Source organism: Oncorhynchus masou, chromosome 11 (genome assembly GCF_036934945.1).
Source record: "Oncorhynchus masou masou isolate Uvic2021 chromosome 11, UVic_Omas_1.1, whole genome shotgun sequence".
In the NCBI taxonomy this organism is placed as follows: domain Eukaryota; kingdom Metazoa; phylum Chordata; class Actinopteri; order Salmoniformes; family Salmonidae; genus Oncorhynchus; species Oncorhynchus masou.
Window position 1 is genome coordinate 10,165,201 of NC_088222.1, and position 27,320 is coordinate 10,192,520.

Genomic DNA, 27,320 nt, shown 5'->3' on the forward strand with positions numbered 1-27,320 from the left:
GTACTGCATACATCAAATCAAATTTTATTAGTCACATGCACCGAATACAGCAGGTGTGGACCCTACAGTGAAATGCTTACTTATGAGTCCCTAACCAACAAGGCAGTTAGGGCGGTATGCAAATTAGGGTGGGTCTAGGGTTACTGTGATAGTAGTGTTGATGTGAGCCATGACCAGCCTTTCAAAGCACTTCATGGCTACAGACGAGAGTGCTACGGGTCGGTAGTCATTTAGGCAGGTTACCTTACTGGTCTTGGGCACAGGGGCTATGGTGGTCTGCTTAAAACATGTTGGTATTACAGACTCAGACAGGGAGAGGTTGAAAATGTTAGTGAAGACACTTGCCAGTTGGTCAGTGCATGCTCACATTACATGACCTGGTTATCCGTCTGGCCCTACGGCCTTGTGAATGTTGACCTGTTTAAAGGTCTTACTAACATTGGCTGCGGAGAGTGATTACACAGTCTTCCGGAACAGCTGGTGCTCTCATGCATGTTTCAGCGTTTTTTTGACTCGAAGCGAGCATAGAAGTAGATTAGCTTGTTTGGTAGGCTTGTGTCACTGGGCAGCTCTCAGCTGTGCTTCCCTTTTGTAGTCTGTAATGGTTTGCAAGCCCTGCCACGTCCGACGAGCGTAAGAGCCGGTGTCGTAGGATTCGATCTTAGTATCGCTTCACCTGTTGATGGTTCGTCAGAGAGCATTTCTTAGAAGCTTCCGGGTTAGAGTCCCGCTGTTAGCGGCAGATCTAGCCTTTAGCTCAGTGCAGATGTTGCCTGTAATCCATGGCTTCTGGTTGGGGTATTGCGTACGGTCACTGTGGGTATGACGTCATCGATGCACTTATAAATGAAGCCATTGACTGATGTGGTTTAGCTTAAGAAAGAGAAGCCTAGGCCTAACTCCAGAGAGGGAGAGATATGTAACATGGTACGATACAGACATGCGTTTCTTTATGCCAGGTGGCTAGTGTGTCTGCTATGCAGTTATGGATGTACAGAAGGAGGATAATTTGTTCATTTTCAATCCAAATATTTTGTATAAAGATGAGCATTATATTGTTAGATTTTTGGAGTAACTCTTGAAAACTAGTGCAGATATCTTATCCTCAGATTTCTCATCCTGGGGGCAGCAGGGGGGTAGCCTAGTGGTCAGAGTGTTGGACTAGTTAGCGGAAGGTTGCAAGCTCAAACCCCCAAGCTGACAAGTTACAAATCTGTTGTTCTGCCCCTGAACAGGCAGTTAACCCACTGTTCCTAGGCTGTCCAATAAGAATTTTTCTTAACTGACTTGTCTAGTTAAATAAAGGTAAAACAAAATAAAATAAAAAAGTTAGCTGCCTTCACGAGCAGCTCCTCCGCATGGATAGAATCTCGCCAGCCCACCTAAGCTTAATTGAAAATGGATAGGCTAGGCTTCATTGAACATGGATAGGCCAGCCCGCCTAGGCTTCATTGAAAACGGATAGGCCAGCCCGCCTGCGATGACCTCATAGTTTTATTAAAAGGTAGTAAATAATGTAAGATTAGGCTATTGGGTGTGTATGTGAGCTTAGTTACAGTAAAACATGACAACTTTTTTTGTTGTTTTTTTATACAAACTTAAAGCCACAGTCTGTAATTTTAGAAGGTTGGGTTCAGGTACTATTGTGCTGTAACTAACTAATAAAAACATATTTTAAATGCTTTTTGTGCATATGTTTCTTCAGAAAGAGATCGTATCTGGTTTCTACAAACATGGGATGCTCTGTCAGCTAGCTATCGGGATGTCTTTGTTTTCTTGTGGACATTAAACTGGATGGTTATTTTCCTAAGCTCACCATTTGCTATAAATTCATTCTATCCTATTGAGGATGTTATTATTATGAGATGAAATAGTAGATCATTGGAGGCTCAGTTCAACTCTCTCAGGCGGAGTCCCAAATGGCTCCCTATTCCCTATAGTGTACTACTGTAGACCATTAAAAGAAGTGCACTATGTAGGGAATAGGGTGCCATTTGGGACCCAGGCTCTCTCAGTACACCATCACCAGGACATTACTACGGAGGCTAAATATAACCTTTCTGCAATACTGGGGGAAAAACTCTACATTGTAGTGTGCTCACATGCTTGTCTGCATGTGTGTTTTTATGGTCGTACATGTGTAACCAAAGGGTCTGTGAGGCATGACGAGACCATGGTCAACATTATCAACGCCTCGTCCTTGGCTGAGATTTAAGGTCTCCACGAGAGTGCTCTCCTAGTCTAAGTGGACTGCACCTCAACAGACACTTCCAAAATGCCACCCTGTTTCCTAATGCTACATTACTTTTGACCAGGGCCCGTAAGGTGCACTATGTGGGAGAATACGGGGGCTGGCATTTGGGACATAGCCCTGTAGCTCCTGCATCCCAAGAAGTCATCTGAGCCACTAAATCAGGTTTAGTCACAGTGTGACTGTGTGGTGGTGGTGGAGCAGAGAGAGACTTATAATCAGATTGTTGCAGGTTCAAACCACTGGGGGGGGGGGACTTGAGAGAGGCTCTTAGCCCTGATCTGTCTCCATGAATCTAACCCAAAGCATGTCTCCGGAAATCTACTAACTAATTCAGCCTGTGTTGACAAACGGTCCAATATGCTAGGGCAAAATATTATTATGACTGTGGGAAAACAGTCACCAACAGTAGAACACATAGTAACTGTATGTATGTTACAACATTGTGGTACAGTTGCATGCTTCGTATCAACATGATTTCTGTTGATTTGTTTTCAGTGCAAATGGCACACAGTCTTTCAAGCGTTTTTACATTGCATGGACCATTTAATTCCCACAAGAAATGGGTATGGGCAAGGGAGATCCCACAATTTGTTATGTAGGATTTAACATTGGAAACACATGCCTGGCTGCCTGTGAGTGTGTGTTGGAGGTCGAAGAAGGCTTGGATTCTGAAACAACCTACTGCTCTGTAGCCTCACAGCCACACCTGAATAAAACCTAGAAACATCTGAAGTGTGTTTGCAGGCTATATTAAGCGTCTAGCGTCACTGAACTGTGAAGATATTGAACGCAAGTGAGCATGACTGTTTGACTTCATGGCGCACACAGAATAGATAATCTTGTCTCCTTCTGAGAGAAAGGAGACAAGATTATTGGTAGCACTACGCTTAAAGGCCACAGATATAGTGTGATCGTCATGAGGGCAAATACATGCTTCCAACATGAAAACAATGCAGATAATGTAGGGATTAAAGCCCATAGTAAAGATGGGAGTAAAACATTATGACTACTATTCGTAGCATTTGGGATGTACATTTTGAATATCTATATTTACTATGATATGGAGTCTTTTCGTACAATATCATACAACTTGGACGGTGTATAGTATCATACTGTATGTCTTAAAGGACGTCTTTCTCTGAGACCAGGCTGCTTGTTGCTCTGTAATGACAAAGGTTAGGAGAATTTATGTTGCCGGTTAGGAGAACTGACGACAAAGGTTAGGGTAATTAGGTTAAGGTTTAGAAAGGGGTTAGCTGAAATGCTACAGCACTCATGAGGACCGCCACAGGAAAGGAAGACCCAGAGTTACCTCTGCTGCAGAGGATAAGTTCATTAGAGTTACCTGTGGTGAAACTGCAACAGATACACAACACATTGTCACATTGCGTGATTTTTTTCCGCATACACTGACTAGACGCTAGCTAAGTTAATGTTGTTTTTGTTCTTTTTGTTTTACTCTGCCTGCAAACACGCTGGATGATTCAGAATCCATTGAAGAGCTTGAATGATTAATTGACGAGAGACACTTGTTGCTGGTTTCGGAGGATTTAAGCACTGTTAAGGACAAACAACCCAATCAACAAACCAAACTCAGGTTGGCCGATAAGTATCAACAGTGGCACCAAACCATCCCCAGGCAAGAGGGCGTGCGTGGAGTGTGGGGGAGGTTTACTGAAATGGATGTTGACTTGTTAAAAATCCATCAATGTAAGGCTTATCCAACTTGATATCTTGGGACATATTACGAGAGGACATCAATGCATTATGTGCCAGTCCAGAATTCAGCCAACGTCAGATTGATGATTTAAGGCAAGAGAACACGCAGCTGAAAGGTGCTGTAGACTCTATTCACAGCAAGGTGGAGGTGGTGCAAAGGGAGAACAAACAACTTAAAGAAACATTGCTCTATGTACAGTGTCGATCAATGCGGGACAATCTAATATTCTCAGGGATACCAGAGAATGACAACAGCAGAGTCTGTGAGGACACTGTCCAAGACTTTATGTCAACTCAACTGAAACTGCCCACTGATGTTGTGCGTAATGTCACTTTCTCCAGAGTCCATGGAATAGGTAAGGCCTCTGGGAATAGGCCACGGGCAATGTTTTGACAAACTTAAACAGAAGGAAATGCCGAAGAGCAGGGGCAGAGAACTCAGAAACACTGATTTTGGAATGAATGATCACATTGTAGGATTTTTAATGTGATTTTCTGGATTTTTTTTTCTCATTTTGTCTGTCATAGTTGAAGTGTACCTATGATGAAAATTACAGGCCTCAACTTTTTAAGTGGGAGAACTTGCACAATACTTTTTTTGCCCCACTGTATGTATGTAGCCTTCCTAAAAAAATACATGAGGTTTTTAACTTGGTCAACATAAATAATAGTCCTATTTCTGCCTTTGACCGAAACACATTTAGATGCATCAGTAAATGATGGGCAAATGAACATTCAAGGATATAGTCTACTGAGAAGGGACAGGAATCATATATATATATATATATGTGTGTATGTATGTATGTATGTATGTGTGTGTGTGTGTGTGTGTGTGTGTGTGTGTGTGTGTGTGTGTGTGTGTGTGTGTGTGTGTGTGTGTGTGTGTGTGTGTATATATATGTATATATATGTATATATGTGTGTGTGTGTGTGTGTGTGTGTATACATATATATATATATATATATGTGTATATGTGTGTGTGTGTGTGTGTGTATGTATGTATATGTATATGTATATATGTATATATGTATATGTGTGTGTACTTAGAAGGGACAGGAATCATAGATGTAGTCTACTTAGAAGAGATAGGAATGGTGGGGGGGTATCACTGTACATTCAGAATCATATCCCTTTAAAGAGGAGGTATGGCCTTAATGTGTGTCAAATAGAGGCACTATGGGCTCAAGTCCATCTGCCTCAACAGGCACCCATATTGGTAGGATGTGTGTATAGACCTCCTAGCTCTACGGTGTCCTATCTGGATGACTTATGTACTGGGTTTGACCAGGCCACAGATAGCAACAGAGATATATTTATCTTTTGTGAATTTTAATATAAATTGGAAGCATCATAATAATTCAAATGAAGCTAAATTGATGAGATATGCCCTAGAGCTGTGGTTTGAAACAAATGATTAATGATACTACTAGATCATGAACTAAGTTGGGTCATCGTTCAGACACGTGCATTGATCTTATCTTCTGTAATATACCATTACAATGCTTAAAAGCCAGATCAATGCCAGTGGGCTGGACAAACCATAATATTGTGACCATAACCATGAACACCAAGGTTCCAAAGAAACCCCCTAGGATTGTGGTCAAGATAAATTTTCAAATATTTAATCATGAGCTATTTCAAAATGATTTGGCTGCTGTACCCTGGGAGCTGATTTATCTGGAGGATGATTTAAATCATGCTACAGAATGTTTTATTGATTTGCTCACTGAGGTAATGGACCATCATGCCCCAGTAAGAAAGAGTACAGTTGGGGCTCGTCCATCTCCATGGATTGATGAACTGGGTGAGGCTTTTTCTCAAAGAAATATGGCAAGTCTTAGCAGCCGAATCTGAACTAGTAATTGATTAACAAAATTATAGAACATTACGTAATTATGCAGTTAAATTGAATCGTAAAAAACGCCCGTTATTTTACAACAATGCTTTTATGGATTGTAAAAATTATACAGTTAAGGGCCTACTTGGTACATCTATCTCATCATGCCCATCTTGTGTGGAGGTTGACAATAACAACAATAACAAAACCAGCTGATATTGCCAATCATTTTGCAGATTTTTTTTACAAAGAAAATTTTATTTACTGAGCAATAATGTAAACACACATTCTTCCAGACAAGCTATTGTCCAATGGATTGATGATCATATTATGAGCAACAATACCTGCTCTTTTAGTCTGCAAACGGTGTCACTGGAGGAGGTGTTAAACCTACTGAAGTCATTACCTGATGGTAAATCTACAGGTTATGATCTTATGGACAATTTTTTTACTTCACTGTGCTGCTCCCCAGATTGCAGCTCCACTGAAATACATATTTGATTGGTCACTGGAAAAGGGGATGTTTCCAAATGTTAGTGCAGCATTTGATTGGTCACTGGAAAAGGGGATGTTTCCAAATGTTAGTGCAGCATTTGAATTAGCGGATCATGAAATAATTTTCACAAAATGATTTGCATTATGGTTTTAAGGAGGTGAAAATCAAGCTACTATATTTACAGATATTTACAGATGATACAACAATTTATACAGCAAGACAATCGGTTCAACAGGTACAGCAAGCTTTACAAGGAGATTTGGAGAATATCAGGGAGTGGGTTTGCCAGAACAAATTTGTTGTAAACACCAAGAAAACCAAAGTTATGTTGGTCTGTTCCACCAGGAACATGTTGTAGACATGCCCAATGCTCTTGGTTGGTCATCAATCAACAAGATAATTGAAAAAAACATGCTTATTTTATTTCATAATATACACCATTTCAAACGGCCAAACTCTATTCACAACTGTATTCAGTTGGTAAGAGACAGACATTCAGTAAATACTAGGAATAGATTGTCCACCATCTGCGTGTTATCCAGACAGAAAAGAGAAATAGGCAAAGTAACATTTCGATTTAGAGCAATAAAGAAATTGAATCATTTAACTGAGCAAACCAGAAACCTTTCAATATATATATATTTAAACTACTTCAAAACCATTTAAATATAATACATAGGAAAGTTGTGCTGAACTATGGTAGATGAAGAATCTATATTTTTAGACTGTTAGAGTATTTATCGGGTCAATATGTTAGTGTATTATGTCTGTTTAGTAACAGTGTGTTTTATACGTGAAAATGTGTTTGTATTATAAATAGTATTTGAATGTTTAAGGACTCTTGAAAGATTGTCCAAATGAGGACTAAAAGAGATAACAATAAAACTCGAACACGCAACGTTTGGATTTCTAGACGGTTGTGTTATATACGTCCAACCATCCTCCCCGACCAACCTCCACACTTTAGTTTCGGTCTCAAGTAACCAGACCGTAACCAGACCGTTATTCCATTTGTATCAAAATGTAACATATCATCCTTAATGGAGGTGCAAAAATGTATGTAAAATAGCAAACGTCTATCATTTTGCCAGGCTGGCCTATAGCACATAACACATGCTGATAACAACATGTCATAGTGCATTCTATGCCGAACCCCATTTGTGGTGTTGCTTAGATTTGAGCCGTGACGGTGTGAGATACAGCAGGTCACCATAGCAAGGCCTCTGTAGCAGATCTGTGTTGGTATTAGCTCCTTGTGGGAGAGTAGGAGGAAATGGGAGAACATTGTCTCTAAAAATACACCCTACCTCCCGTCCACCATTTCATTATAGTTCACTGTCCTCAGCCTCAGCATCACGTTGGTGTTAGGTATCTTGGGCTTTATGCTAGGTCAATGTGATGAGGTGCTATGGGAGTGGTTCATTTGGTTTTAAAGGATATTAGAAGATAGAACCCCAAACCTCATCTTAATATCTAAAACCATCTGCAATGTTTAATATCGTTTCTACATTGTATTCTACAGTAATATTTATACTTCAATTCAATAATCTTCCAGGAACTCACAAATCTCTCTTGTGTTGTGGTGAATCAGTTACAACTGTGTAAAGTGGAGGATTTGAGGGTCAAAGTATTCACTATGCCAGCTGCGGCCCTCTCTCTATCGGGAGTGGCAGCAGACTGACTGTAATTCAATAGGCTACTCTCTCTGATCTGAGCCTAGCGCTCCACAACAGGCCAGAGAAAGCACAGAAATCTGCCTTTTTGGCAGTATGATGGTACTTGACAGTATTTTATGTTTTTTAATAATAAAAGTTCTAAATATGCTTTATGAGTAATTCAAGAATCTGGAGTTGCAAATTTCACATGATTTCAATGGAGATTTCTCCATTCTCATCTCTGATGTCGTAAGATACCGTTGCACAGATAACATGCGTATCTAAGCCTACACCAGCACTGGTCCCAGGCTGTATTAGCTAGCTACGATAGTACATTTAGCAAGCTAGCTAGCCAGCTAACTAGCTATTAGCATTAGCAACTACCACAATTTATTTTAGCCACAACTTGCTAAGAAAATACCAAATTTCAGACTGTAATTTGTCAACCGTAAGATACACAAATGAATAGTGTAATTAAACAGCACTGTCTGACCATGCAGACAGCAGAGTGAACGGCAAGTGAAGTGCTCTCATTACTCCATGGTCGAGGCAACAAAGTGCAACAAAGTGCTCCCATTACTCCATGGTCGAGGAAACAAAGTGCTCCCAGTACTCCATGGTCGGGGCAACAAAGTGATCCCAGTACTCCATGGTCGGGGCAACAAAGTGATCCCATTACTCCATGGTCGGGGCAACAAAGTGCTCCCATTACTCCATGGTCGAGGAAACAAAGTGCTCTCATTACTCCATGGTCGAGGCAACAAAGTGCTCTCCTTACTCCATGGTCGAGGAAACAAAGTGCTCCCATTACTCCATGGTCGAGGCAACAAAGTGCTCTCCTTGAGTGACAGAGGGCAGGGCTTGGTAAGGGAAGTATCATGCAACAGGAGGAGAGGGAGGAAAATGACTCAAGTAGCAAACTCAATCAACTTTAAAAATGGACATTACACGTGCCGGAGATGCATATCACATGCATTGTTGCATCAACAGTGGCAGAGTTTTGGAATTCCTGAATTTACTGAGACCATAGACCATGGCCTCTGCCCAGTGGTGTAATGATTAGTATTTTAGGGTATCTGTACTTTACTTTACAATTTATATTTTGGCTTACTTTTACTTCACTACATTCCTATAGAAAATATTGTAGGTTTTTCTCCATACATCTTCCTTTGTTAAATTTTGAATGCTTAGCAGGACAGAAAAAAATTGAAATTCACGCACTTATCAAGAGAACACGTGGAACACGTGCCTACTGCCTATGGTCTGGCAGACTCACTAAACACATGCATCTTTTGTAAATAATGTCCTAGTGTTGGAGTGTGCTCCTGGCTATACGTACGTTTTAAAAACAAGAAAATGTTGCTGCCTGCTTTGCTGAATATAAGGAATTTACAAGGAATCAATAAGTGCATCGATGACGTCGTCCCCACAGTCACCGTACGTACATGCCCCAACCAGAAGCCATGGATTACAGGCATCATCTGCACTGAGCTAAAGGCTAGAGCTGCAGCTTTCAAGGAGAGGGACTCTAACCCGGAAGCTTATAAGAAATCCCGCTATGCCCGCCGACGAACCATCAAACAGGCAAAGCGTCAATACAGGACTAAGATCGAATCGTACTACACCAGCACCTTACGCTCGTCAGAAGTGGCAGGGCTTGCAAACAATTACCAACTACAAAGGGAAGCACAGCCAAGAGCTGCCCAGTGAAACGAGCCTACCAGACGAGCAAAACTACTTCTATGCTCGCTTTGAGGCAAATATGACTGAAACATGCATGAGAGCACCAGCTGTTCCGGAAGACTCTGATCACGCTCTCCGCAGCCGATGTGCGTAAAACCTGTAAACAGGTCAAGATTCACAAGGCCGCAGGGCCAGACTGTAACACCAACATGTTTTAATCTCTAGTGACTCCCCATCCCGCATGCGGGAGCGTAATCATCGACTGACACTAATTAGCATAATGAAACGGACATAAATTCACAAGGCCGCAGGGCCAGACTGTAACACCAACATGTTTTAAGCAGACCACCATAGTCCATGTGCCCAAGAACAGTAACGTAACCTGCCTAAATGACTACCGACCCGTAGCACTCACGTCTGTAGCCATGAAGTGCTTTGAAAGGCTGACCATGGCTCACATAAACACCATTATCCCAGAAACCCTAGACCCACTCCAATTTGCATACAGCCCAACATATCCAAAGATGATACAATCTCTGTTGCACTTCACACTGCCCTTTCCCACCTGGACAGCAAAAGGAAGGCCTGATCACGACAACGACGAGATCGCCTTTAGGGAGGAGGTCAGAGACCTGTCCGTGTGGTGCCAGGATAACATGCTCTCCCTAAACGTGATCAAGACAAAGAAGATTATTATGGACTACAGGAAAAAGAGGACCGAGCACGCTCCCATTCTCATCGATGGGGCTGCAGTGGAGCAGGTTGAGCTTCAAGTTCCTTGGTGTCCACATCACCAACAAAAGAACATGGTCCAAGCACACTAAGACACTCATGAAGAGGGGAGGGTACGACAACACCTATTCCCCCTCAGGAGACTGAAAAGCTTTGGCATCGGTCCTCAGATCCTCGAAAGGTTCTACAGCTCCATCATCGAGAGCATCCTGACTGGTTGCATTACTACCTGGAAAAGCAACTGCTCGACCCCAAGAACAGTGTCCTCCATCATTCTGAAATGGAGACTAGACCTAGACTAGAGCTGTCCGCCCAGCCAAACTGAGCAATCGGGGGAGAAGGGCCTTGGTCAGGGAGATGACCAAGAACCGATGGTCACTCTGACAGAGCTCCAGAGTTCCTCTGTGGAGATGGGAGAACATTCCAGAAGGAAAACCATTCTCTGCACCACCAATCAGGTCTTTATGGTAGAGTTGCCAGACAGAAGCCACTCCTCAGTAAAAAGCACATGATAGCCCACTTAGTTTGCCAAAAGGCACATAAAGAACTCTCAGACCATGAGAAACAAGATTCTCTGGTCTGCTGAAACCAAGATTGAAGTCTTCGGCCTGAATGCTAAGCGTCATGTCTGGAGGAAACCTGGCATCATCCCTACGGTGAAGCATGGTGGTGGCAGCATCATGCTGTGGGGATGTTTTTCAGGTGCAGGACCTGGGAGACTAGTCAGGATCAAGGGAAAGATGTACAGAGATATATTTGATGAAAACTTGCTCCAGAGCCCTCAGGACCTCAGACTGGAGCGAAGGTTCACCTTCCAACAGGACAACAACCCTAAACACACAGCCAAGACAATGCAGGAGTGGCTTCAGGACGAGTCTCTGAATGTCCTTCAGTGACCCAGCCAGAGCCCGAACTTGAACCCGATCTAACTTCTCTGGAGAGACCTGGAAATAGCTGTGCAGCAGCGCTCCCCATCCAACCTGACAGAGCTTGAGAGGATCTGCATAGAAGAAGGGGAGATACTCTCCAAATACAGGTGTGCCAAGCTTATAGCATTGGACCCAAGAAGAATTTGAGGCAGTAATCGCTGCCAAAGGTGCTTCAACAAGGTACTGAGTAAAGGGTCTGAATACTTATAGAAATGTGATATTTTTTTATTTGTTTTTTATTTGTAATACATTTTCAAAATTGTCTAAACCTGTTTTTGCTTTTTCATTATGGGGTATTGAGTGGAGATTGATGAGGAAAAAAAATAATTTAATACATTTTAGAATAAGGCTGTAACGTAACAAAATGTGGAAAAAGTCAAGTTGTCTGAATACTTTCCAAATGCTGAGAAACTGCCCTTTCAAACAGCCCTTTAAAGTACCACATCAATGCAATAGTACCACATCAATGCAATAGTACAGTCAAAATCACCTCTGAAAATGTGTATATTTTATTGCCCTTTTCCCTCAAAACAACTGTCATTTACACAACTTCATAATGAAGAGAAACATGTTATTGAGCATATTGACTCTTCCTTTTTAAGGATTGATCATCTGAAATCAGAATAGCAAAAACCTTTTGACTGTGAATGAGTTCTAGCCATTTTAGTGTCTGGTGGTAATTTCCTGTAATTCCATGGAACGTTCTGTGATCATACACTTTCTTATCTGGATAGTGTATTAAACATATACAAAGAGTGTACAAAACCTGAGCAACACCTGTTCTTTCCATGACGTAAACTGACCAGGTGAATCCAGGTGACAAGTATGAACCCTAAACTATACATTCATGTACATACTACCTCAATTGGCCCGACCAACCAACATTGGCTAACAGGGCTATCTGCATTCTGTCCCACCACCCGCCAACCCCTCTTTTTACGCTTCTGCTACTCTCTGTTCATCATACATGCATAGTCCCTTTAACCATATCTACATGTACATACTACCTCAATCAGCCTGACTAACCGGTGTCTGTATGTGGCCTCACTACATTTATGGCCTCGCTACTGTATATAGCCTGTCTTTTTACTGTTGTTGTATTTCTTTACCTACCTATTGTTCACCTAATACCTTTATTGCACTATTGGCTAGAGCCTGTAAGTAAGCATTTCACTGTAAGGTCTACAACCTGTTGTATTCGGCGCACGTGACAAATAAACTTTGATTTGATATTAATGTCACTTGTTAAATCCTCTTCAATCAGTGTAGATGAAGGGGAGGAGACAGGTTAAAGAAGGAATTTTTTTAAGCCTTGAGACAATTGAGACATGGATTGTGTATGTGTGCCATTCAGATGTTGAATGGGCAGGACAACAGATTTAAGTGCTTTTGAACAGGGTATGGTAGTAGGTGCCAGGCACACCAGTTTGAGCGTGTCAAGAACTGCAACACTGCCGGGTTTTAAACACTCAACAGTTTCCCTTGTGTATCAAGAATGGTCCTCCACCCAAAGAACATCCAGCCAACTTGGCACAACTGTAGGAAGCGTTGGAGTCATCATGGGCCAGCATCCCTGTGGAACGCTTTCGACACCTTGTAAATTCCATGCCCCGACGAATTGAGGCTGTTCTGAGGGCAATATTATTAGTTTTGTACAAACATATTATACATTTTATTTTGTCTTTAATTTGATAAGGGAAGACATACACAAGTAATATAATGTGAATAAAACAATAACTTTAGTGAAAGAATAAGGTTAAGAGAATACATTATCTCATTCAAACCTAAAAATAAAGTGCAAGCTATCATAACCATAAGATTGTATACAACAATCACATTGCAATGTAAACATAAATGGAATTACAAAATATTATAATATAATAAGAACAATAATTGGCTTTTACAACCTCAAATTCTTCTTACACACATTCCACTAGGCCTATAACCTAATACATACCACTAGGCCTATAACCTAATACATACCACTAGGCCTATAACCTAATACATACCACTAGGCCTATAACCTAATACATACCACTAGGCCTATAACCTAATACATACCACTAGGCCTATAACCTAATACATACCACTAGGCCTATAACCTAATACATTCCACTAGGCCTATAGTCTAATACATTCCACTAGGCCCGTAACCTAATACATTCCACTAGGCCTATAGCCTAATACATTCCACTAGGCCTATAACCTAATACATTCCACTAGGCCTATAACCTAATACATTACCCTAGGCCTATAACCTAATACATTCCACTAGGCCTATAGTCTAATACATTCCACTAGGCCTGTAACCTAATACATTACCCTAGGCCTATAACCTAATACATTCCACTAGGCCTATAGCCTAATACATTCCACTAGGCCTGTAACCTAATACATTACCCTAGGCCTATAACCTAATACATTCCACTAGGCCCGTAACCTAATACATTCCACTAGGCCTATAGTCTAATACATTCCACTAGGCCCGTAACCTAATACATTCCACTAGGCCTATAACCTAATACATACCACTAGGCCTATAACCTAATACATACCACTAGGCCTATAACCTAATACATACCACTAGGCCTATAACCTAATACATACCACTAGGCCTATAACCTAATACATACCACTAGGCCTATAACCTAATACATACCACTAGGCCTATAACCTAATACATTCCACTAGGCCTATAGCCTAATACATACCACTAGGCCTATAACCTAATACATACCACTAGGCCTATAACCTAATACATTCCACTAGGCCTATAACCTAATACATTCCACTAGGCCTATAACCTAATACATTCCACTAGGCCTATAACCTAATACATTCCACTAGGCCCGTAACCTAATACATACCACTAGGCCTATAGCCTAATACATACCACTAGGCCTATAGCCTAATACATTCCACTAGGCCCGTAACCTAATACATACCACTAGGCCTATAACCTAATACATTCCACTAGGCCTATAACCTAATACATTCCACTAGGCCTATAACCTAATACATACCACTAGGCCTATAACCTAATACATACCACTAGGCCTATAACCTAATACATACCACTAGGCCTATAACCTAATACATTCCACTAGGCCTATAGCCTAATACATACCACTAGGCCCATAGCCTAATACATTCCACTAGGCCCGTAACCTAATACATACCACTAGGCCTATAGCCTAATACATACCACTAGGCCTATAGCCTAATACATTCCACTAGGCCCGTAACCTAATACATACCACTAGGCCTATAGTCTAATACATTTCCACTAGGCCTATAACCTAATACATTCCACTAGGCCTATAACCTAATACATTCCACTAGGCCTATAACCTAATACATTCCACTAGGCCTATAACCTAATACATTCCACTAGGCCCGTAACCTAATACATACCACTAGGCCTATAGCCTAATACATACCACTAGGCCTATAGCCTAATACATTCCACTAGGCCCGTAACCTAATACATACCACTAGGCCTATAGTCTAATACATTTCCACTAGGCCTATAACCTAATACATTCCACTAGGCCTATAACCTAATACATACCACTAGGCCTGTAGCCTAATACATTCCACTAGGCCTATAACCTAATACACACCACTAGGCCTATAACCTAATACATTCCACTAGGCCTGTAGCCTAATACATTCCACTAGGCCTATAACCTAATACATTCCACTAGGCCCGTAACCTAATACATACCACTAGGCCTATAGCCTAATACATACCACTAGGCCTATAACCTAATACATTCCACTAGGCCTGTAGCCTAATACATTCCACTAGGCCTATAACCTAATACACACCACTAGGCCTATAACCTAATACATTCCACTAGGCCTGTAGCCTAATACATTCCACTAGGCCTATAACCTAATACATTCCACTAGGCCTATAACCTAATACATTCCACTAGGCCTATAACCTAATACATTCCACTAGGCCTATAACCTAATACATACCACTAGGCCTATAGCCTAATACATTCCACTAGGCCTGTAGCCTAATACATTCCACTAGGCCTATAACCTAATACATTCCACTAGGCCTATAACCTAATACATTCCACTAGGCCCGTAACCTAATACATACCACTAGGCCTATAGCCTAATACATACCACTAGGCCTATAGCCTAATACATTCCACTAGGCCCGTAACCTAATACATACCACTAGGCCTATAGTCTAATACATTTCCACTAGGCCTATAACCTAATACATTCCACTAGGCCTATAACCTAATACATACCACTAGGCCTGTAGCCTAATACATTCCACTAGGCCTATAACCTAATACACACCACTAGGCCTATAACCTAATACATTCCACTAGGCCTGTAGCCTAATACATTACCCTAGGCCTATAACCTAATACATTCCACTAGGCCTATAACCTAATACATTCCACTAGGCCTATAACCTAATACATACCACTAGGCCTATAACCTAATACATACCACTAGGCCTATAACCTAATACATACCACTAGGCCTATAACCTAATACATTCCACTAGGCCTATAGCCTAATACATACCACTAGGCCCATAGCCTAATACATTCCACTAGGCCCGTAACCTAATACATTCCACTAGGCCTATAGTCTAATACATTCCACTAGGCCTATAGTCTAATACATTCCACTAGGCCTATAGTCTAATACATTCCACTAGGCCTATAACCTAATACATTCCACTAGGCCTATAACCTAATACATTCCACTAGACCTATAACCTAATACATTCCACTAGGCCCGTAACCTAATACATACCACTAGGCCTATAGTCTAATACATTCCACTAGGCCCGTAACCTAATACATACCACTAGGCCCATAGTCTAATACATTCCACTAGGCCTATAGTCTAATACATTCCACTAGGCCTATAGTCTAATACATTCCACTAGGCCTATAATCTAATACATTCCACTAGGCCTATAGTCTAATACATTCCACTAGGCCTATAGTCTAATACATTCCACTAGGCCTATAGTCTAATACATTCCACTAGGCCTATAGTCTAATACATTCCACTAGGCCTATAACCTAATACATTCCACTAGGCCTATAGTCTAATACATTCCACTAGGCCCGTAACCTAATACATACCACTAGGCCTATAGTCTAATACATTCCACTAGGCCCGTAACCTAATACATACCACTAGGCCTATAGTCTAATACATTCCACTAGGCCCGTAACCTAATACATTCCACTAGGCCTATAACCTAATACATTCCACTAGGCCTATAACCTAATACATTCCACTAGGCCCATAACCTAATACATTCCACTAGGCCCGTAACCTAATACATACCACTAGGCCCATAGCCTAATACATTCCACTAGGCCCGTAACCTAATACATACCACTAGGCCTATAGTCTAATACATTCCACTAGGCCTATAGTCTAATACATTACCCTAGGCCTATAACCTAATACATACCACTAGGCCTATAGTCTAATACATTCCACTAGGCCTATAGCCTAATACATTCCACTAGGCCTATAGTCTAATACATTCCACTAGGCCTATAACCTAATACATTCCACTAGGCCTATAACCTAATACATTCCACTAGGCCCGTAACCTAATACATACCACTAGGCCCGTAACCTAATACATTCCACTAGGCCTATAACCTAATACATTCCACTAGGCCTATAGTCTAATACATTCCACTAGGCCTATAACCTAATACATTCCACTAGGCCTATAGTCTAATACATTCCACTAGGCCTATAACCTAATACATTCCACTAGGCCTATAGTCTAATACATTACCCTAGGCCTATAACCTAATACATTTCCACTAGGCCTATAACCTAATACATTCCACTAGGCCTATAGTCTAATACATTCCACTAGGCCTATAACCTAATACATTTCCACTAGGCCTATAACCTAATACATTTCCACTAGGCCTGTAGCCTAATAAAGGAAGTGTCAGAATAGAAACAAATTAAAAGCATGGAACGAAGGGGAAATAATCACTGACAACATGAGCTACTGGGTGAGGACTAGCAGTCCCTTTACCACAAGAGGTTGATGGCACCTTGATTGGTGAAAACGGGCTCATGTTAATAACTGGAGTGGAATTGGTTGGAGTGGTATCAAACACATGGTTTCCATGGTTCCCAGGTGTTTGATGCCATTCCATTTGCTCCGCTCCTGTGCCCTTTACTAGTACCTATGTGTGGTATGTACAGTATATCTATGTACGTGTCCTGTGAGGGTGTGATTCTACCTGATCTCAGTGACAGAGCCGTCATAATTGTGAGAAATCTTTCAGGTCCAGTTGAGGTACCTCACGGTGACATAATTCACTTTTAGTCTCTGCGCCGAAACTCACTCCTACTGATGACCCATTGGCATCAGTCGTTACTTTGGCAATTCAAGATGGCCCTACCATACCTCTTTTTTTTCTTTTTTTTTCTTCCTTTATTTAACTAGGCAAGTCAGTTAAGAACAAATTCTTATTTACAAAGTTTGCCTACCGGGGAACAGTGGGTTAACTGCCTTGTTCAGGGGCAGAACGACAGATTTTTACCTTGTCTGCTAGGGGATTCAATCTAGCAACCTTTCGGTTACTGGCCCAACGCTCTGATCACTAGGCTACCTGCCGCTCCTGATAAACGTGGTTCAAGATTACAATACTGAAAATATAGACGTTTCTATGTTACAAAGCACGTGTTTAGGGCTAGTGGATTGGATCTCTTTCCTCAGCGTAACTTCTTGAAGTGTTTCCTTTCCCCTTAACAAACCAAACATTGAAATACCCTTTTTGACGGTAACGTAAAAACCCAAACCGGTCCGCGCATCAATACCGGTGTATATAGCAAAATACCTGGCATCCACAGATGTCTGGCTCAGGCTTGAGGAGAAGATGGTTATGACATTATAACAGATAGTCACCTACACAGCCACAGAACAACTTAGCATTAGGAATCGTTATGAGCATGTCAAATTGTATTTATGAGTAGAATGAGATCATTTTTAATTTGACCACAAGTAACATTCTGGGTCACACAACGTTTTTAAATTGTTTACGGTGTGTCTTTTGACTCGTTTTTTTGTGTGTGCTTTGCTTGATCTTTTTCAGGAAGAAATGTTGTGAGGGGTTTAAGTTTGTGTTGGGCCAGTGCATTCCTGAAGGTATGGAACTGTTCCCAATCTGTATCCCAAATGGCACCCTATTCCCTATATAGTGCACTACTTTAGACCAGAGCCCTATGGCACCCTATTCCATACATAGTACACTACTTTTGGCCAGAGCCCTATGGCACCCTATTCCCTACATAGTACACTACTTTTGACCAGCCCCGTACTGCACTGTGTAGGGAATAGGGTGCTATTTGGAATGCAGATTTATGTCTTTCTTTGGTCTTTCTTGTGTGTTTGCTTAGATATTTTTGGAAACCATTCCCTGGTGTTCATAGGTTTGTGTCTCTGGTTTAGCCCATAAACCATTCGATTGATATGCTGTTATTTTAACCTTCCTGTAATTTTAACCTTCCTGTTACTTTAACCTGCCTGTAATTTTAACCTTCCTGTTATTTTAACCTGCCTGTTATTTTAACCTGCCTGTTATTTTAACCTGCCTGTAATTTTAACCTGCCTGTAATTTTAACCTTTCTAAAAGAGCGTAAGAAAGCATGCTAGATGTTTAGTGATTTAAAGTACAGTTATTTCATTACTGTTGGATTTTGTTAAACCTCATATTCTGTTACAATGAGTCCATTAGCACATGCCGTCTTAATTTGTGTTAAAGCGTTTTCTTCAACCATAACATATGATTATCATATTGTTATGAAAGGCATCATTCGTCTTACTAAGTATTCAGTGACTGGAGACTTCAATTCTATTCAACTTTATTGGCCCTCCAATTACTAACGTGCTTTAATTGAGACATGAGAGACAATGACTTCGAGGTGCAGTGTCATAATCATCAGTAATAAGTATGAAATTGTGTGCTTAGAGCAGGAACTGGAATCAGACCTGTGCTTGATCGCTCTATTCACACATACAGTGCCTTGAGAAAGTATTCGGCCCCCTTGAACTTTGCGACCTTTTGCCACATTTCAGGCTTCAAACATAAAGATATAAAACTGTATTTTTTTGTGAAGAATCAACAACAAGTGGGACACAATCATGAAGTGGAGCGACATTTATTGGATATTTCAAACTTTTTTAACAAATCAAAAACTGAAAAATTGGGCGTGCAAAATTATTCAGCCCCCTTAAGTTAATACTTTGTAGCGCCACCTTTTGCTGCGATTACAGCTGTAAGTCACTTGGGGTATGTCTCTATCAGTTTTGCACATCGAGAGACTGACATTTTTTCCCATTCCTCCTTGCAAAACAGCTCGAGCTCAGTGAGGTTGGATGGAGAGCATTTGTGAACAGCAGTTTTCAGTTCTTGCCACAGATTCTCGATTGGATTCAGGTCTGGACTTTGACTTGGCCATTCTAACACCTGGATATGTTTCTTTTTGAACCATTCCATTGTAGATTTTGCTTTATGTTTTGGATCATTGTCTTGTTGGAAGACAAATCTCCGTCCCAGTCTCAGGTCTTTTGCAGACTCCATCAGGTTTTCTTCCAGAATGGTCCTGTATTTGGATCCATCCATCTTCCCATCAATTTTAACCATCTTCCCTGTCCCTGCTGAAGAAAAGCAGGCCCAAACCATGATGCTGCCACCACCATGTTTGACAGTGGGTATGGTGTGTTCACGGTGATGAGCTGTGTTGCTTTTACGCCAAACATAACGTTTTACATTGTTGCCAAAAAGTTCAATTTTGGTTTCATCTGACCAGAGCACCTTCTTCCACATGTTTGGTGTGTCTCCCAGGTGGCTTGTGGCAAACTTTAAACGACACTTTTTATGGATATCTTTAAGAAATGGCTTTCTTCTTGCCACTTTTCCATAAAGGCCAGATTTGTGCAATATACGACTGATTGTTGTCCTATAGACAGAGTCTCCCACCTCAGCTGTAGATCTCTGCAGTTCATCCAGAGTGATCATGGGCTTCTTGGCTGCATCTCTGATCAGTCTTCTCCTTGTATGAGCTGAAAGTTTAGAGGGACGGCCAGGTCTTGGTAGATTTGCAGTGGTCTGATACTCCTTCCATATCATTATTATCGCTTGCACAGTGCTCCTTGGGATGTTTAAAGCTTGGGAAATCTTTTTGTATCCAAATCCGGCTTTAAACTTCTTCACAACAGTATCTCGGACCTGCCTGGTGTGTTCCTTGTTCTTCATGATGCTCTCTGCGCTTTTAACGGACCTCTGAGACTATCACAGTGCAGGTGCATTTATACGGAGACTTGATTACACACAGGTGGATTGTATTTATCATCATTAGTCATTTCGGTCAACATTGGATCATTCAGAGATCCTCACTGAACTTCTGGAGAGAGTTTTCTGCACTGAAAGTAAAGGGGCTGAATAATTTTGCACGCCCAATTTTTCAGTTTTTGATTTGTTAAAAAAGTTTGAAATATCCAATAAAAGTCGTTCCACTTCATGATTGTGTCCCACTTGTTGTTGATTCTTCACAAAAAAATACAGTTTTATATCTTTATGTTTGAAGCCTGAAATGTGGCAAAAGGTCGCAAAGTTCAAGGGGGCCGAATACTTTCGCAAGGCACTGTAACTGGTGCCATCTAACCTGGTCCCAGATCTGTTTTGTGTTGTTTTAGGTCAACCGTGGGAGATGCCAGGACAGCACAAACAGATCTGGGACCAGGTTAGGTGCCGTCATAGTGCAGTTAGTCAGTCCGAGCTGTGTTTGTAAGACGGAGTAGTATCTCTATACCAGTCCTAGCTGTGTTTCTGATAGAAGCGTCTATAGATGATGTGTGTGTACAGATTATGACTTGTGTGTACAGATTATGACGTGTGTGTACAGATTATGACGTGTGCGATGGCGCCCCCTGTGAACAACAGTGCACGGACCACTTTGGACGGGTCGTGTGCACCTGTTACCCTGGTTACCGCTACGACCGAGAGCGACACCGGAACAGAGAGAAGCCATACTGCCTGGGTGAGACCTGGTCCCACACATTGAAATAGAATGTACATTCTAGTAACTATATTTCTATGGTCCTACGCCCCTGTCTTAACACAGTCACCGAGCAAAGTTAACCATGGCCAAGTACTACTACTCAGGTATGGCCTCCAGTAAGTGTTGTACCCTCTCCAGCTACATTTTCAACAAAATATTCAGCTACATTTTCAACAAAATATTCAGCTACATAGTCGGCTACATAGTCGGCTACATAGTCGGCTACATAGTCGGCTACATAGTCGGCCTACATAGTCGGCTACATAGTCGGCTACATAGTCGGCTACATAGTCGGCCTACATAGTCGGCTACATAGTCGGCCTACATAGTCGGCCTACATAGTCGGCCTACATAGTCGGCCTACATAGTCGGCCTACATAGTCGGCTACATAGTCGGCTACATAGTCCATAATATATTTCACTTTGAAGTCCTTTTTTTGTTTCAGTGTTGTTATTTTAGTAGCATTCTCTCACAGGCTTGGACACTGGCAGTCTCACATTTCATTTTATTTCAAATGGCACTTCTCATGATAGACCGCATTAAGAATACAACAAGTTGAACAAGCACGTCTTTGTGTTTTTTCTTTCGGTCTCCTCTTTCTTCACCACCCCCTCTTTTTCTCTTTCTCTACCCTCTCTCACCACTCCCCCCCTCTCTCCTGTCACCAACCCCTCTCTCTCTCTCCCTCTCTCGATGCCAACCCCTCTCTCTCCCCTCTCTCTCTCTATTTCCTCCTTTCTCACCACCACTCTCCCCCTCTCTCACCACCACCCCCTCTCGCCACCTCTTTCTCTTCTCTCCTCTCTCTTTCTCTCTGTCTCTGTCTCTGTCTCTCTCTCTCTCTCTCTCTCTCTCTCTCTATCTCTAGACATGGATGAGTGTGCCAACAACAACGTGACGGTGTGCTCTCAGGTCTGTCTGAACTCTCCAGGGAGCTACAGGTGTGAGTGTGAGAAAGGCTTTTTCCTGGAAGAGGATGGGAAGACCTGCACCAAGGGGGAGAGAGGTGAGGGGGAGAGAGAGGGAGGGGGAGAAAGGTGAGGGGGAGATTTTTTTTTGGCTGACATTTTTTCCTGGTTATTCCTTTCCAGGCCCTTTGAGTAGGAATGCTATTCTAGGATCAGGTCCCCTCTGCCCATATAAATGATTCATTATGATCTAAAAGGGGAAACTGATCCTAAACCAGCACTCCTAGATGAGATGCTTTCTGAACACAGGCCCTGAAGGCACGTCTGACAGTGATTTAATATTTTTGTAACCTTTATTTAACTAGGCAAGTCAGTTAAGAACAAATTATTATTTACAAAGACGGGCCTACACCGACCAAACCCGGACGACGCTGGGCCAAGTGTGTGCCACCCTATGGGACTCCCGATCACGGCTGGTTGTCATAGAGCCTGAATTAGAACCTGGGTGTCTGTAGTGACGCCTCTAGCACTGAGATACAGAGCCTTAGAACACTGTGCCACTCGGGAGAGGACCCTAGTGTGCATCCCAAATGACACCATATTCCCTATAGAGTGCACTACTTTAGACCAGAGCCCTATGGATCCCTATTCCCTATATAGTGCACTACTTTAGACCAGAGCTCTATGGATCCCTATTCCCTATATAGTGCACTACTTTAGACCAGAGCCCTATGGATCCCTATTCCCTAAATAGTGCACCACTTTAGACTAGGGCCCAGAAGTACCCTACATAATCAAATCTCATTTTATTGGTCACGTGTCGCTGAATACAACAGGTGTAAATTTTACAGTGAAATTCTTATGGCTATATACAAGGAGCACGGGTTCTGAGTCAGTGTGTGGGGGTACCAGGTCGTTGATGTGATTGAGGTAATACAGTGTGGTTAGGGGTAAAACTGTCTGGTCAATCTGGAGATATACAGTGCCTTGCGAAAGTATTCGGCCCCCTTGAACTTTGGGACCTTTTGCCACATTTCAGGCTTCAAACATAAAAGATATAAAACTGTATTTTTTTGAAGAATCAACAACAAGTGGGACACAATCATGAAGTGGAACGACATTTATTGGATATTTCAAACTTTTTTAACAAATCAAAAACTGAAAAATTGGGCGTGCAAAATTATTCAGCCCCTTTACTTTCAGTGCAGCAAACTCTCTCCAGAAGTTCAGTGAGGATCTCTGAATGATCCAATGTTGACCTAAATGACTAATGATGATAAATACAATCCACCTGTGTGTAATCAAGTCTCCGTATAAATGCACCTGCACTGTGATAGTCTCAGAGGTCCGTTAAAAGCGCAGAGAGCATCATGAAGAACAAGGAACACACCAGGCAGGTCCGAGATACTGTTGTGAAGAAGTTTAAAGCCGGATTTGGATACAAAAACATTTCCCAAACTTTAAACATCCCAAGGAGCACTGTGCAAGCGATAATATTGAAATGGAAGGAGTATCAGACCACTGCAAATCTACCAAGACCTGGCCGTCCCTCTAAACTTTCAGCTCATACAAGGAGAAGACTGATCAGAGATGCAGCCAAGAAGCCCATGATCACTCTGGATGAACTGCAGAGATCTACAGCTGAGGTGGGAGACTCTGTCTATAGGACAACAATCAGTCGTATATTGCACAAATCTGGCCTTTATGGAAAAGTGGCAAGAAGAAAGTCATTTCTTAAAGATATCCATAAAAAGTGTTGTTTAAAGTTTGCCACAAGCCACCTGGGAGACACACCAAACATGTGGACGAAGGTGGTCTGTTCAGATGAAACCAAAATTGAACTTTTTGGCAACAATGCAAAACGTTATGTTTGGCGTAAAAGCAACACAGCTCATCAACCTGAACACACCATCCCCACTGTCAAACATGGTGGTGGCAGCATCCTGGTTTGGGCCTGCTTTTCTTCAGCAGGGACAGGGAAGATGGTTAAAATTGATGGGAAGATGGATGGAGCCAAATACAGGAACATTCTGGAAGAAAACCTGATGGAGTCTGCAAAAGACCTGCGACTGGGACGAAGATTTGTCTTCCAACAAGACAATGATCCTGTAACGCCTTTCTTCTGTTGAACCAAAATGCAGCGTGATGGTTACTCATGTTTATTGAATGAAAGTAGACTAGACGTGAAATAACTGACATCTACAAAAACAACAGACGGAAACATGAAAAACTATACAGCCTGTCTGGTGAAACATAAACACAGAGACGGGAACAATCACCCACGACACACTCAAAGAATATGGCTGATAGAGACATACCCCAAGCGACTTACAGCTGTAATCGCAGCAAAAGGTGGCGCTACAAAGTATTCACTTAAGGGGGCTGAATAATTTTGCACGCCCAATTTTTCAGTTTTTGAGTTGTTAAAAAAGTTTGAAATATCCAATAAATGTCGTTCCACTTCATGATTGTGTCCCACTTGTTGTTGATTCTTCACAAAAAAATACAGTTTTATATCTTTATGTTTGAAGCGTGAAATGTGGCAAAAGGTTGCAAAGTTCAAGGGGGCCGAATACTTTCGCAAGGCACTGTATATGTGTGTATGTGTATGTATAGGGTCTAGTGAGGCGTGCATAGAGCCAGTGCAAAACAACTAAGGTAAATAAATAATGGAAGGGGTCAATGTAAATTGTCCGGGTTGTGAATTGATGGCTTGGGGGTAGGGTATAGGGAATAGGGTGCCATTGGATGGCTTGGGGGTAGGGTATAGGGAATAGGGTGCATTTTGATGGCTTAGGGGTAGGGTAAAGAGAATAGGGTGCCATTGGATGGCTTGGGTATAGGGAATAGGGTGTCATTGGATGGCTTGGGGGTAGGATATAGGGAATAGGGTGTAATTTGGGACGTAGTAGTCTACAGACACCTGGCATCCATTATAGATCACATGATCCTATTTCAGAAGGAGTCTCTCTCCCAACGCTAGCCGCCCCTTCACTCCTGTTCTAGTTTGATTTGCCTCAAACAAACAGCAGAAAAAGAGGAGCTGCTGCAGGTTTTGTTTAGTAGGTTAGTAAAGGAAGTGATCATGGTTTGGTCATTCGCAACTTCCTCTGGTTCCTGTTAGATTATCTAACGTTAAATTCACACTGTGTGCCTTACTGAGAACACACACACACACACACACACTTTTAGCTGTGAGGTTAATCCACAACCCACCTTGCAGCAGTGTAATACATCTAGTCTTCACTTCTCCAAAACATAAAGAAAATCTCTCAAAGCAAAGCTGACTTCATCTGGTTTTGGGAATAGCTTGCCTTGTAGCCTAGGGTTGTGCAAGTACCCCACCATCATTAAAGTGTTTTTTTTTAATGTTCCCTTGAAAAGAGTGTGCAGTTAACCAGGGAGGGAGGGAGGGGGCTGGTGGGAAAACCCAACAACCTTGATGTGTGAGCTTGATTAAAGGTATTCTGTGGGTCTTTGCTGAAAAGTAATCATAGCCATGCCTTTCACCTGTGCTGCGATCCACTGAGATCTATCAGCAACATAATATTGTGGGGAGCAGGGTGTGTGGTCTTTACACCACAACCCCCCTACTCCCCTGTCTACGTACTGTACTCCCCTGTCTACGTACTGTACTCCCCTGTCTACATACTGTACTCCCCTGTCTACGTACTGTACTCCCCTGTCTACTCTACTCTCCTGTCTACCTCCTCTACTCTCCTGTCTACCTCCTCTACTCTCCTGTCTACCTCCTCTACTTCCCTGTCTACGTACTCTACTCCCCTGTCTACTCTACTCCCCTGTCTACCTACTCTACTCCCCTGTCTACTCTACTCTACTCCCCTGTCTGTCTATTGTACTCCCCTGTCTACTCTACTCCCATGTCTACCTACTCTACTCTACTCTACTCCCCTGTCTACCTACTCTACTCCCCTGTCTACTCTACTCTACTCCCCTGTCTGTCTATTGTACTCCCCTGTCTACTCTACTCCCCTGTCTACCTACTCTACTCTACTCTACTCTACTCCCCTGTCTACTCTACTCTCCTGTCTACCTACTGTACTCCCCTGTCTACCTACTGTTCTCCCCTGTCTACCTACTGTTCTACCCTGTCTACCTACTGTTCTCCCCTGTCTACCTACTCTTCTCCCCTGTCTACCTCCTCTACTCTCCTGTCTACCTCCTCTACTCTCCTGTCTACCTCCTCTACTCTCCTGTCTACCTCCTCTACTCTCCTGTCTACCTCCTCTACTCTCCTGTCTACCTCCTCTACTCTCCTGTCTACCTCCTCTACTCTCCTGTCTACCTCCTCTACTCTCCTGTCTACCTCCTCTACTCTCCTGTCTACCTCCTCTACTCTCCTGTCTACCTACTCTACTTCCCTGTCTACCTACTCTACTCCCCTGTCTACTCTACTCTACTCCCCTGTCTACCTACTCTACTCCCCTGTCTACTCTACTCCCCTGTCTACCTACTCTACTCCCCTGTCTACTCTACTCTACTCCCCTGTCTGTCTATTGTACTCCCCTGTCTACTCTACTCCCCTGTCTACCTACTCTACTCTACTCCCCTGTCTACTCTACTCTCCTGTCTACCTACTGTACTCTCCTGTCTACCTACTGTACTCTCCTGTCTACCTACTGTACTCTCCTGTCTACCTACTGTACTCCCCTGTCTACCTACTGTTCTCCCCTGTCTACCTACTGTTCTCCCCTGTCTACCTACTGTTCTCCCCTGTCTACCTACTGTTCTCCCCTGTCTACCTACTGTTCTCCCCTGTCTACCTACTGTTCTCCCCTGTCTACCTCCTCTTCGCCCCTGTCTACCTCCTCTTCTCCCCTGTCTACCTCCTCTTACTCTCCTGTCTACCTCCTCTACTCTCCTGTCTACCTCCTCTACTCTCCTGTCTACCTCCTCTACTCTCCTGTCTACCTCCTCTACTCTCCTGTCTACCTCCTCTACTCTCCTGTCTACCTCCTCTACTCTCCTGTCTACCTCCTCTACTCTCCT

At 42.3% G+C, this 27,320-nt stretch overlaps 1 protein-coding gene across 3 annotated transcripts in view; it reads left to right on the plus strand.

Moving 5' to 3' along the window:
* Positions 1–27,320, plus strand: part of ccbe1 (collagen and calcium binding EGF domains 1) — a 128,071-nt gene that overhangs the window by 54,714 nt on the left and 46,037 nt on the right. For all 3 annotated transcript variants that reach the window (XM_064977342.1, XM_064977341.1, XM_064977343.1), the window contains exons 3-5: positions 18,434–18,486; positions 21,246–21,380; positions 22,271–22,408. In XM_064977342.1, coding sequence (XP_064833414.1) covers positions 18,434–18,486; positions 21,246–21,380; positions 22,271–22,408 — 326 coding nt within the window. The remainder of the gene's footprint in view (positions 1–18,433; positions 18,487–21,245; positions 21,381–22,270; positions 22,409–27,320) is intronic.